The 14,498-nt window shown below is 40.1% G+C and overlaps 1 protein-coding gene across 1 annotated transcript in view; it reads left to right on the plus strand.

Moving 5' to 3' along the window:
• Positions 1-14,498, plus strand: part of LOC106880721 (DNA-directed RNA polymerase, mitochondrial) — a 272,154-nt gene that overhangs the window by 169,677 nt on the left and 87,979 nt on the right. The window contains exons 23-24 of the mRNA XM_089341545.1: positions 9,643-9,720; positions 12,067-12,255. Coding sequence (XP_089197671.1) covers positions 9,643-9,720; positions 12,067-12,255 — 267 coding nt within the window. The remainder of the gene's footprint in view (positions 1-9,642; positions 9,721-12,066; positions 12,256-14,498) is intronic.

The following is a 14,498-nucleotide window of genomic DNA, read 5'->3' on the forward strand; positions in this document are numbered from 1 at the left end:
GCTTTCTGGTAATCAATCCAAGTCAAGTTGAGGTTTGTCTTTCTCTTCTGACATTCCTCTTTGATGGGTTAATTCATTAGAAGTTGCATCTTACAATCATACATCCCTCTCCAGTACCTCTTTTGTTCTGAGAAAACATTTTTCAGGTGTATTACAAGCCACTTATAGATGACTGATGTGAGGTTATTGATAAGCCTGATGTGAGGTTATTGATAAGCCTGATGTGAGGTTATTGATAGACCTATAATTTTTGGGGTATACAGTGTTTTTGTTTTTGAGAATTAGGGTGGTTTGTCCTTCCAGCATCTAGTTTGATGTTGGTTTGGGCTTGTTCATTTTTAAAGTAAATGCTGCCGCTATGTGAATATGAGCACTGGCGAGGTATTTCAGCCAGAAGTTGGAGATCTTGTCTGTCCCTAGAGTTTTCCAATTAGTGGTAATCTCATTGTGTCTGTGATTTCTTGAGCCATACCTGTGGTGTTATTTTGCTCTTCCTTGACAATAGTGGTTAATGTTGCTGTTTTGAGATGTCATATTCCTCCAATTTCAATCTTTAGGTCCTTATACTTGTCCTTTTTTCAAATGTTTTCAGAGATGTAATTTTTATCAGCTGGGGTTGCAACACTCACCAAAGAACAAGTCTTTTCAATATTATTTTCCACAATAAGAGGTCAATTTGCTTGTAATTCCTAGTAGAAATTCCTAGTGGAAAGGGACTGGTCCTGAGCAGCAATGATATACCCCACTCAGTTTCTGGTTTGAGACCAGAGCATGACAGCTAATAATGTGTAAGGGCTTGGTCTACATCAGGGTCCTTGATTCTAGTCAGATATTTACCATGCAGTGGCTTTTACTCCCATTTCTCATTAATATATTGGAGCTGGTTTGTTTGGCTATGATTTCTATTTGTTTTGCCTTGTCTGTTGGGGACATATTTTCTTTGGGTACTGGTTCATCTAGTTATATTTCTCAAAGGTATATTTTTGTATTTTTCATAATTGAGTGCAACTTTTTGGTATCTTCATGTTTCAGAACCAGCTTTAATATTCTGTCATTTACTTGTTTGCAGGTAGGCAGAAAGTCCTGTAATTGCAATTTCTAATGAAAACTGTGATTGTATTAACCCCTGGCTACTTTCTTTTCTTGAGAGATATATTTGATCTGTGTCAGCTTTTGTGTGATGCATATAATGCATTGCCATCAGCTTTCATATTTTAACATCAACTTTGTTTGTTGATCTCAGAGAGGGGGAATATTGAAGCTGTATTTGATTATACACATGGTCGATGTGTTTATGACCTGAATTTTGTTTCTGGTATTCAGCTCGGTTTTTAGAATAGTCCTTATACTTTGATAGCATTCCTTCCTTGTCTTTTCTCTCATTACTGAATATTTAATCCCATCTCCTTCACATATTTCTAGATACTTATAACTATCCTGAGGTTGTTATTGTTTTATCTCAGGGTCTCTATCTAGGATGATGTTGTATGTGTTTGATAGCTTTCTTTTGATAAATGTAGCATTGGTGCAATTGTCAATCTCAAATTCCATTTTGATGTTATCACTAAATTGTTTGGACTGTGTGCAGGAGTGCTTGCAATTGTTGATCATTTTTTGTGAACAGTTTCAAGTCATCCATATAGAGGAGATGATTAATTGCTTTTCCATACACCATGTCCATAATTTGTTTCATTTAGAATTTAGAAGAAACAATGTTAAGCAGAATAACAAAAAAGATAACAAGTCTCCTTGAAAGATTCCACAACTAATATTGACTTCTCCAGCATTTATGTTTGTAGTATCAGTTTTGAGAATTAATGTCATTTTCCAGAGCTACATGGTGTGAGATAAAAAATTCCCGATTACAAGGGTCAGCTGAAAAGTTCATAAGCTGACTGAGATACACCCATGGAATGGGACCAAAGGAGGTTTAATTTTCAACATAGTCCCCCTGGCAGTACACACTTCTTCCATCGATGTTGCTGTGCTTGGATCTCATTGATGAAGAAGCTTTCACCCTATTAGTAAAAAAAGTCATCGACAACAGTTATATCATCATAACTGTGATACTGGTTCTCAGCCAAGTGTTTCTTTGTGATGATAGCCAAATGGAGTCGAATCAGGAGAATAGGGAGGGTGATCAACCACTTCAAAGCCACTATCATGCACAGCAACCATTGAAACCAAAGACTTGGGTGCTGGAGTATTGTCCTAATGAAACAAGACCCATTTCATCAGTTTTCCTTTGATACTGGTTTCCAGCTAATTGTTTTTTCATATTGCAGAACAGATGATAGTCAAATGGAGCCAAACCAGGAAAATAAGGAGGGTGATCAATCAGTTCAAAGCATTCTTAACAACAACTATACTGTCTGCTGCATTGTCCTTTCATTGTTTTTTTTTTTGCGGGGAGTGTTTGGTCTTGGTAGACTTTCAGAACTACTGCAGCAAGTTGGCATTGTACTCTCCATTGATGGTGTGGCCCTTTTAAAGATAATCAAATACAATTCCTTTTGCATCCCAAGAAACTGAGACCATTACCTTCCCTGCAGATAAAACAACCTTGGTCTTCTTTGAGCAGGTGAAGAGGTGTGTTTCCACTGCATGGATTGTCTCTTGGTCTCTGGCTCAAAGTGATGAAGCCAACACTCATTCTGGGTTAGGAAACATTGAAGGAAATCAGCTGGATCTGCCTGAAACACTCAGACTTTTCCCATGATGTGATCAGCCTGGCATGCTTTTGGTCAGCTGTCAGAAGATATGGCTCCCACTGAGTAGAAACCTTCATCATGGCAAGTTCATAGTACAGAATATTATCAATTCTCTCACAGTATATGCTTATTGCATTAGCTATTTGATTTATAGTCAATCACCTGTCGACCATCACTATGTGGTGAACACAATCACTGTTGTGGTGGTGGCATTTGCAGGACATCAAGATTTTGGGTGATCTTCAAGACTCTCCCTTCCCCTCTTAAATTCAGCTTCCCACTTTTGCACTGTTTATAAAGCTGGAGTGTCATCTCCTAATGTAGCAACCATGTCAGCATGAATGTTGTTGAGGGCTAAACTGTTTTTCTGCAGTCACTTGATAACACCATGATGCCAAAGTTTGTCTATTTTCAAGAGAGGTCACTACTAGTTACTTTTGAAGTCTTCTTTGAACTGTCAAATGTCAGTTTACCTGGAAAGAAACAGTGAAATTATTAATAAGAAAAGCTGAAATTAATGCATGTAAGATTTCACAGCTCTAGCATTACTCCTTCATAGTCAGCCTATGAACTTTTCAGCCCAGCTTCGTACTGGTGAATTTTTGAATATCTCCAAGCATACCATTTTTCAACTGTGAGGAAGACTATCAAAGCCGTCTTGTAGACTATCCTAGTCACTGAGTGTTGTTTTTTCCTGTTGGGACAATCTTCAAAAATTTGTTAATTAACAGTCAATGTTTAGGTGTATATTCTTTGTTTTTGATGAATTCAAGAACAAACCAAATTCCTGGGTAGCTCTCTCAACACAGTGGAGTAAATCCTGGGGTGCTGACAAGAAGGCAGATATCATCTGCAAATACAAGTTCTACAAGCAGTTCTGCTGGGTTGCATGAGCTCCAACATTGCTTGAGCATAACTCCCATCTGGTGGTGTAATGGCGCTTCCCAGATCATGATCCAAAGTTGCAATGTAAAGAAAGGGAGCCAAAGGATCACCTTGTAGGACTCCAGTGTTCACCTTAAAACAATCAGTTTCTACTTCAGGAGTAATCAACTGTAGATAAAGTATCAACATACATGTGTTTGATAGTTTCAACAGTGAACTCCTGAACACCATAACCATTTAAGATGCTGAACATAACGTTACTGTCAATGGAGTGAAATGCCAAAGTTGATGAAGATAAGCATTGCTTCTTTGTTATTTCACATCTCAATTTGCCCTCACAGGGTTAAGATTTGCGAAAATGTCGATCTGATTTAGTTGTAGAAGAGCATCAAAGACAGCACAGGCGAGAAATTTCTGGGTAGTTATCAGGTATAGTCAGGTTGCTCTTCTTAAGAATAAGAATGGAGGCGGATACACTCTGATTGTGGAGGTCTCCCCACTCCCCATTGTGTTCACTTTGGACCAAAATTGAAAAAGTTGAAGAGTTCAAGTACTTGGGTGGCTACATCAACACTTCTTTTGATGTCTCTACCCAAATTGGTCAGGCCTGGATGACTACACTGACACTTCTTTTGATGTCTCTCCCCAAATTGGTCAGGCTTGAGTGGCTATCCACTCTCTTCATCAAGTCTGGATTTCACCAATCAATTGATCCACCAAAATCAAGATTTTCAAAGTCACTGTAGAATCAATCTTTCTTTATGACTCAGACTCATGGACCCTGACATCTGCACTGACAAAGAAGTTAGAAGAGAACTACACCTGTCTCTTGCATACTGCCCTTAGTATCTTGGCAGTCGCACACAACTAACAAGATCTTATATGGCCATCTTCTGAAGATTTCAACTGTCACAAGAAAGCATTGTCTAGCTCTTGCCGAACATGCAATGAGACACAGTGAAGCTGCTGTGAGTGTCTTGATGAACACAATGCAAGACTGTGATTCATGGAGGAACCTCATGGTGTCACCAATTAGAGTTCGATGACTTAAGATCCATGTTTACATCCTTTTTGTTCATCAGGGAAGATGTTAATGAGAAAGGCATATGTGTATTCCATTATGAGAGGTGTAAGGGCTTTGTACATTGTTGTAAGACTGCGAGTGATTCCAATGGCTTGAGGAGAAGCTTGGGGTGTGGTTGGAAGTTGGAATGTGGGCAGTCTGCATGGAAGGGGAGCTGAGGTGTCTAAGGAATTGAGGAAAAGGAGGGTAGATGTATACTGTGTGCTGGAGGCTAGGTGCAGGGGCCAGGGTGCAAGATTTGTGGGGGTCAAGGGAAGAAAGTACAAGTTGTAGTGGTCAGGAAATAGCAAGGTGACTGGAGGTGTTGGAGTTTTGATGAAGGAAGAACTCTGTGAGAAGGTAGTGGAGGTTTGGAAAAAGAGTGACAGAGTGATGACAGTAGTGTTAGCATTTGAGGAAGAAGTGGTGTGGGTAATTTGTGGGTATGGTTCACAAAGTGGAAGAAGAATTGATGTGAAAGAGCTGTTCTTTGATGAAATGGCAAATGAGTGTGACTTACATAAGGTAGATGAGTTGGTTTTGGGCATGGGTGATTTTAATGGACATGTTGGGAAATGGATCCAGGGCTTTGAGGGTGTGCAAGGGGGAAATGGAATCGGGGGAAGAAATGTAGAATGAAGGATGCCTTTGGAGTTTTATGATGAGAAACAGTTGTGTATGGTGAACACATGGTTTAGGAAAACAGAGAAAAGGAAGGTGACTTTCAGTGCAGGAGGGAATGAGACAGAGATTGATTTCATGTTGGTTGGCAGAAAAAAACAGAAAGTATCTGAGAGATGTGAAGACAATACCAGGGGAGTTGCAGCACAGGTTGGTGACTTGGATAAGAGGAAAGTTAAAAAGCGTGTGAGAAAGGGAACGGTTGAGAGGAGAAAGGTGTGGAAACTGAAAGAAGAAGAAACAAGAGCAGGGTTTGAGGAGAGAGTTGGAGAGTTGGTAAGCATTGATGCACCAGATTTGTGGAAGTTTTTTAAAGGAGGGATACTAAAGGCATGTGACGAAGTGTGTGGAAGGATTAAAGGTAGGAAAGATCACGGAGATACATGGTGGTGGAACGAGGAGGTGAGGGATGCATTAGCAAGGAAGAAGGAGGCACACAAAGCTTTATGTAATAATAGGACTGAGCAAATGAAAGCCAGGTATAAAAACATGCAGAATCGTGCAAAGAGGATGGTTGTGAGATCTCTGAGGAAGGAGGCTGAGGAGAAGTTGAGCAGGCTGGATGAGAACCCAGACAGAGTGTTTAGGTTTATTAAATCAATGAAAAAAGATGGAAGAAATGTTGAAAGAGGAAGATGTATGAAGGAGAGGGAAGAAATGTTGAAAGAGGAAGATGTATGAAGGAGAGTGAAGAAAGGTTGAATTTTAGTGAGAAGGACAGGGGAAGAGCATATGGAGGGCATTATGAACGAGCAGAATGAATGGGATCAGACGGTGGAAGCTGTTGTGGTGAAGGGGCCACTGGAGAGGGGTTAGTTGGGAGGAAATAGTGGAAGCAATGAAGGAAATGAAAACAGGAAAGGTAGCTGGTCCATCAGAAATAAGTGTGGAAATGATAACTGCAAGTGGACAGATAGGGATTATTGTGCAGATGGAGCTCTGCCAGGGTGTGCTGGATGGAAGAGGAATGTCAGATGATTGGGCACTAAGTGTTGTGGTACTGATTTTCAAGGGGAAGGGGAATGCGATGAGTTGTGGGACATATAGGGGAGTGAAGTTATTGGAGCATGCAATGAAGATTGTGGAAAGGGTGTTGGAGAGGAGAATTCGAAAAACGGTGAATGTGGATGAGATGCAATTTTGTTTTATGCCAGGAAGGGGGACAATAGATGCAATGTTCATTGTAAGGAGATTGCAAGAGGAATACCGAGATAAGGAGAACGAATTGTACATGAGCTTCGTTGATCTGGAGAAAGCATTTGATAGGATTCCAAGGAAGTGGGCATTGAAGAAGGGAGGTGTACTAGTGGTAATAGTGAGGGCAGTAATGAGTTTGTATGAGGGAGTAAAGACAAGAGTTAGAATTGGATCAGAGCTGTCAGAGGAGTTTGCGGTGAAAGTTGGTGCACATCAGGGATCTGATCTGTGTTGTCACCGTTGTTGTTTGCAATAGTGGTTGATGTAGTGACAGAGAGTGCAAGAGAGGGATTGATAATGGAGATACTGCATGCAGATAACCTTGTTCTGATGAGTGAGACGATGGAGGGATTGAGGGAGAAGTTTTGGAAATGGAAGGAGGCATTTGAAAGCATGAGTTTGAAGGTAAACCTCGGGAAGACAAAGGTGATGGTGAGTGGGGTGGAAGGAGAGGTGTTAGTGAGTAAGGTGGATCCATGTGGTGTATGTGAGAGGAGGGTAATGGCAAATGCGCTGTTGTGTACGCGATGTGAGAAATGGATTCATGGTAGATGTACGAAAATGAAGGTGACCCCAAAGCTGGCAAAAGAGCTTACTTGTGGAAGATGTGAGAAAGGAGCTGGAGGGCTGGCGGAACCAGTGGAAACGCTATGGGACGAGGAGGAAATGGCGAGAGGGTTTTGTTATTTGGGAGATACGGTGGATGCAAGTGGTGGATATGAAGCAACTGTGACACCAAGAATGAGACTTGACTGGGTGAAGTTCAGGGAATGTGGAGCGTTGTTATATGGGAAAAGGTTCTCATTGAAGATGAAAGTAAGGGTCTGTAGGAGTTGCATGAGAGCTGCAATGATGTATGGGAGTGAGACATGGAGTCTGAGGGAGAGAGAGATGGCAATTTTGAGAAGGACTGAGAGAGCAATGTTGAGAGAATTATGTAGTGTGAGGTGAATGAAGTGTGGTAGTATGGGCATGTGTTGAGGAGGAATGTGGATCATGTTCTGAGGAAGGTGCTTGAGTTTGAGGTAAATGGATTGCAGAAGCGAAGTAGACCGAGGAAAATATAGAGGGGACAGGTGGAGGAGGAGATTGGGAGGGCTGGCTTGAGAAGAGAGGATGCCCAAAACTGGGCAAGATGGCGAGATGATGTGAGGGCAGTTGCTATGGCATTGAGGTAGATCCAGTCACCCCCGTTAATAGGGACAAAACCTAGATTTAAAATACTGGATGATGATATAAAGTACATTATGGGTCTGTCGTTCTTAAGGTATTTTGTTTCATTGTTTTTGGTGAACTAAACAGTGTTACCATTTGTCAGCCATTCTAGGGTCATTTGCAGTTCCTTCATAATTGTGTTGTAACAAGTTAGTTTCTTGTGTGAGCTCCATTTACTGGGCTTATTTTTAAAAAATCTTCTACACTTATTTGAAATTTTCTACACTTATCTCTTCGCATCCAGAACTCCAGTATTTCATGCTCAGAAGGGGACTTTTATTTTGATGGTGTCCTTTCCAATATGCCTCTTTCTCTTTTCTCTTTTACTTGTTTCAGTCATTTGACTGTGGCCATGCTGGAGCACCACCTTTTAGTCGAGCAAATCAACCCCAGGACTTATTCTTTGTAAGCCTAGTACTTATTCTATCGGTACCTTTTGCCAAACCGCATTGGTTGTTAAGCGATGTTGGGGGAACAAACACAGACACACAAACATATACACATATATATATACATATATACGATGGGCTTCTTTCAGTTTCTGTCTACCAAATCCACTCACAAGGCTTTGGTCAGCCCAAGGCTATAATAGAAGACACTTGCCCAAGGTGCCACGCAGAGGGACTGAACCCGGAACCATGTCGTTCATAAGCAAACTACTTACCACACAGCCACTCCTATGCCTATAGAAGTTCTTTGGTTTATTTTTAAACATGCTGTTATCTTTGAAGAACCTGGATTGATTTTTAAAGCGGTGTATATTTGCAGCTTTGGCCTACACTTTTGTTTTATCTGCTCCGTTGCTTCACCAAATTGGTGTTTGTACTTTCTCATTATCTTTCTCTTCTTAGATGGTTTTATATTATGATTGTTACTTAAGGTTTTCAGTATTTCTATATCAGGTGGGGGAGCATCAATTTGTTTCTTTCTTTTTTTTCTTGCCATGTTGGTCTTTTATGAGGATTTTCCACTCTCTTTTTCAGTTTTATGTCACACATTTTAGTGCAGACTGTAGCAGCAGCATAGAGCACTTCATTCAAGGATGTGATAATTAGTTTGTTTCCATTTATGATGAATTTGTAGGCCATGTTCACTTGGCAGATTAGTTTGTCACTTTTTTTCACTATTATATCTGTATTTTGGAGTTTGATTCATTCAGCGATTATTTATTCTTCAAATTCTATCAGGTCCCTTTTGTTGTTATCAACACTATTTTCTCTAAATTGCTGCTATGTTTATCTAGTATGTCCATCTGCAATAGTTTGATCACTAGGGAGAGTATTTAGGTTATTTCTAGTTGTGTGCATCATGTTGTTTACTTCTTCCTGCAAAGATTATTATTGTTGTTGTTGCTGTTGTTGCAGGGAACTGACTGGACCATTAGCATGTAAAGCAAAATACTTACTGACATTCTGTCTGTCTTTACATTCTGAGTTCAAATTCTGCTGAGGTTGGCTTTGCTTTTCATCCTTTTGGGGTCAATAAAATAAGTACTAGTTGAGTACTGGAGTCAATGTCATCTACCCACTCCTTCAAAATTTCAGGACCTGTACCTATTATAGAAAGTATTATTACCTCCACCTTAGCAAAGGCGAAGGTATTGTTTTCAGTTGTGTTTGTTTGTTTGTTTGTTTGTCTGTGGACAAGATATCTCAAGAGCTGCTGGATGAATTCTGATGAGACTTTCAAGGATGTCTGGTCTTGTGACTGGCACAATCTCATGAAATTTTGGGATTGAACTGGTACCGAACAAGGATTCTGGATTATTTTTCTGATTCTTTTTACTTTACAATATATATGTAAAGTTTAACATAGTTCTCTTGTTATTATTTTTATTCTTAGTTGTAATAGTAATATTATTGTTGTTGTTATTTTGTTTGTGTGTCACAGGTGGAGAAGGAGCGTCAGAAAGATGCTGAAAATGATATTGTGGTGGCCCAGAAACTGGAAGGATTTGTGAAGAGGAAAGTAAGTTCTCCTCTTTGCTGAAGTAGAGATAGAATGGCCAAGTGGGCAGAGGGGAAGGATGTTCAAGTCAATTACGAGCATTTTATTGTTTCTGGGAGAAAATATTTTATCCTACATTACTTCAGTTCATCTACCTGTGTGATACAGGTGCCAACAGATCATTACAGACTTGGTGGTCTACACTAGAAGAAATTTTTTCTCATTACAGTATCTTATAGAGAGAAGATGTAATTCTTTATTACCTCAGTTCATATAGCCATAATGGTGAGGTAAAGGTACACCAGATCATATATGGGAAAGTTATCTATGAGAACTTGATGTCTTATTTATTTGGGATAGGCTTTTCATTTCTCTTCACAATGTTTTGTAATGATGTACAAGAACTGCTCTACGTTTGTACTTTTAGGTCTTTAAGAGGAATAGGTATCACTAGATTGTCTGTGCCTTTTCTGCGAAGAAAAGTATCTCTCGTCCACTTGATATTAGGAACCCAGAATGTTGATGCAGGTGTAGCTGTGTGGTAAGAAGCTTGCTTTGCAACCACATGGTTTTGTGTTCATTCCTACTGCATGGCAACTTGGGCAAGTGTCTTCTACTATAGCCTTGGGCTGACTAAAGCCTTGTGAGTGGATTTGGTAGACGGAAACTAGAAGAAGATCAATGTGTGTGCATGGGTGTATGTTTTTGTGTATGTATTTGTCCCCCATCACCACTTGACAACTAGAGGTCAATAGAATAATTACCAAGCTTAAAATATTAAGTACTGGAGTCAATTCATTTGACTAAAAATTCTTCAAGGCAGTGCTCCAGCATGGCTGCAGTCTAATAACTGAAACAAGTAAATAATAGAAGATAGCCAGGAATCTTAAAAACATCCCCTACCCTGCTTCATGTTTTAAGGAGACATTTATATTATATTTTCCTTACTTTGCGATTTATGTAAGAATTTTTTTCCAACAGTTCTTTTGTATAGCTCTGATTGGCTGGTATTATTTAGCTACATAATTAGACCTAAACAAGATCCTCTCCTATCTACATTGCTTGTTACTTTTAAATTTTAAGCATTCAAGAGAGAGTTTTCATTTATTAACAAGGCCAGCCCTTGTGAATTACAGGTACAACTCACTTTTGCCAGTTCAGTGGACTGGAGGAGTACTGTGTAACAACGTGCTACTGGTTTTCAAACTCACAGTCTTGGGTTGAATAGACTAACCTCTAAGCCACGTAGAAGCACATAACAGCTGACAATTGCATGATCTCCTATTGTTAAACAAACATGCACAAATGACATATGCACATCCTCAAACAGTCACATATTGTTATGTACATATACGCACAGTCTATTTGTTTTATGCATACATATATAAACACATGCACACATATGCACAGATATCAGCAGACAATTATAATCTTCTGTTGTTACACAAACGTACACAGATAGCAACTCACACACACAGATAGCAACTCACACACAGATATCCGCACTCATTCCACACACAATCTGTATGTTAAACATACAGATATCAACATGCACATTCAGTTATTGTTTCACACACACACACACACACACACACAGTGTCATACAGTTATGCACACACACAATGTCATTCAGTTATACACAAACACACTGTCTCATACAGGTATGCTCACACACATGCTGCCTTGTACAGTTACACGCACACACACAAACACAGTCTCATACAGTTACGCATGCACGAACACACACACAGTCTCATAGTTACGCGCACACACAAACACATAGTCTCATACAGGTACTCCCGCACAGTCTCATACAGTTACGCATACACACAGAGTCTCATACAGTTTTGCACGTACACACACAATCTCACGGATGGCATGTGTAAAGACATTCGAGCGAGATCGTTGCCAGTACCACCGAACTGGCTCCTGTGCAGGTGGCACGACGTAAAATACACCATTTTGAGCGTGGCCATTGCCAGTACCGCCTGACTGGCCTTCATGCCGGTGGCACATAAAAGCACCCACTACACTCTCGGAGTGGTTGGTGTTAGGAAGGGCATCCAGCTGTAGAAACTCTGCCAAATCAGATTGGAGTCTGGTTTCACCAGTCCTCAGTCAAATCGTCCAACCCATGCTAGCATGGAAAGTGGACGTTAAGCGACGACAAATACACACATTCTCATACAGTTATGCAAAGCACACACACACACACACACACACACACTCTAACACAGTCTCATACAGTTACACGCACGCACACACAGATACCAGCAGACAATCAGCAGCATATTTTTCATTTATTTTGTTATTTATTGGAACGCTAAAATCTTTGTAGGGCTCTATATTATGAAATGTATTACACAGGTTATTAAACAGACAATCATGACTACAGTGTATGGTGTGACCAAGTATGGTGCTAAACATCAGATACTGAAACAACTGAAAGATCTACCGTCATTCGACCAAGATTTCCTGTGGGCTGCCTGTATATACCTTACAGATAAGACCTTCTACTGCCTTAATGAAATGTTCACAGCAGCCAGAGACATTCAAGTAAGAATTATTTGTATTATTATTACTGTAATCTTGGTTTCTCATCATTAGAGGTGTCGATGTTTATACATGTGTTTATATATATAAGATCTCTTCACATGAAACTATTGGTAGCCTCATTAACCCACAAACACAGTATGTGTGTATGTATATATATATATATATATATATATATATATATATATATTAAAATTAAGGATGAAATCTACATTAGATTTTATCTAGTAGTCAGCATGTAATAACCAATTAAGGTAAAAATTTTTTATAGAATATATAATTTTATAAGTACATTTATAAAACTTTAATAAGGGCTGAAAAGCAATTCTTACAACAGGCCAAACCACATGCTGAAAGAAGATGCCAAATGGTGCAAATCTACCTTACGTAAACACGCACTAAAAGCGAGAAAATAATCAAAACAGTTCATGGATAGGTTCAGCTATGGATCAATTGATTTCGGAATGACGTGGAAAACCTGTTTTTTCCTTATCAGCATAATGTAACCATATGCATATTATTATAAACAGCCCTACATACCCCTGGAACACAATACTTCACAGTGCATATACAACTGTCCACACTTATACACAAATTAAAATTCAAAAACTCTAGTTTGTTTATCTCAGTGTTAATGACCAAATAATTCAGCAGTAAATAATTTTTGGCTGCATCTGTGAGGTTGAAATCATTGCATCTGTGAGGCCCAATGTTCGAAGGTCATGCTTCACCATCTCATCTTAAGTCTTCCTGGATCTACCTTTTCCATGGTTTCCTTCCACTGTGACACTTCTTCACACAGCTGTTCTCATCCATACACAACACATGACCATACCAGCATAGTCATCTCCCTTATACACCACATCTGATGCTTCTTATGTCCAACATTTCTCTCAGGGTGCTTACACTCTGTTGTGCATGCACACTGACATTACACATCCTGCGCATCATACTAGCACCATTCCTGTCAAGCCTATGCATGTCCTCAGCAGTCATGGCCCATGTTTCACTGCCGTGTAGCATGGCTGTTCACACACATGCATCATACAGTCTGCCTTTTACTCTGAGCAAGAGGCCCTTTGTCACAAGTAGAGGTAGAAACTTTCTGAACTTTGCCCAGGCTATTCTTATTCTAGTGGCAATGCTCTTCAAGCATCCACCCCCACTGCAGACTTGGTCACCTAGGTAACGGAAGCTATCAACTACTTCTAGTTTCTCCCTCTGGCATTTGATAGAGTCTTTTTTCTGTACATTTTCGGTGTTTATTGCCCCTGTGCATCTGTCACACACAAAAACTATCTTCCCGGTTAACCTTACTTTGGTATTGCTGCACCTCTAATGTGTCCCTAGCTTAAACTGCGTACATCTTACAGAGATTCTACCTACGTCTTTTTTTATGGATCAAGCAGGGTCATCTACCTGAGGGGGTTTGTGATTTGTCTGCCTTGCTACTTACTAGGACTTTGGTTTTTGCTAGGTTGACTCTCAGGCCCTTCGATTCTAGACCTTGCTTCCACACTTGAAACTTCATCTCTAGGTGTGGTAGTGACTCAGCTATTAGAGCAAGGTCAACAGCACAGAGGAGCTCCCAGGGGCAGCCTGTCTTGAATTCCTCTGTTATTGCCTGGAGGACTATGATGAATAAGAGGGGACAGAGGACTGATCCTTGGTGAACCTGGAATTCCTCACTATACCTGTTGCCGACCCTCACCTTACTGACAGTGTCTATCTCTAGTTTTCGCATTGACCACCAGATAAGGGACCGGGGTACTCTGTCAAAGGCTTTCTCTAAGTTAACAAAAGCCAAGTACAGAGGTTTATCTTTGGCTAGGTATTTCTCCTGCAGTTGCCTTACCAGAAATATAGCATCAGTGGTGTTTCTACCTGGCACAAAACCAAACTGCATCTCATCTAGGCTAATGCCCACCCTAATTAGTTGGGCTATGACCTTCTCCGTGACCTTCATCACTTGATCCAGCAATTTGATACCCCTGTAATTATTTCTATCTAAAACATCACCTTTACCTTTGTAGCAGTTGACTATGGTGCAGCTACACCAGTCATTGGGTATGACACCTTTGTGAACTACCTGATTTACAATACGGGTGACTAGATCATAACCCACACCACCAGATATTTTAGGCATTTCAGCAGTGATTCCTGATGGGCCAGGGGCTTTCCTGATCTTCATATCCTTAATTGCTTTATCTACCAGGGTACTGTCGATTCAGGTAGCTGGTCCCTCA

Source organism: Octopus bimaculoides, chromosome 24, assembly GCF_046866305.1.
Source record: "Octopus bimaculoides isolate indiv1 chromosome 24, ASM4686630v1, whole genome shotgun sequence".
Classification (NCBI taxonomy): Eukaryota; Metazoa; Mollusca; class Cephalopoda; order Octopoda; family Octopodidae; genus Octopus; species Octopus bimaculoides.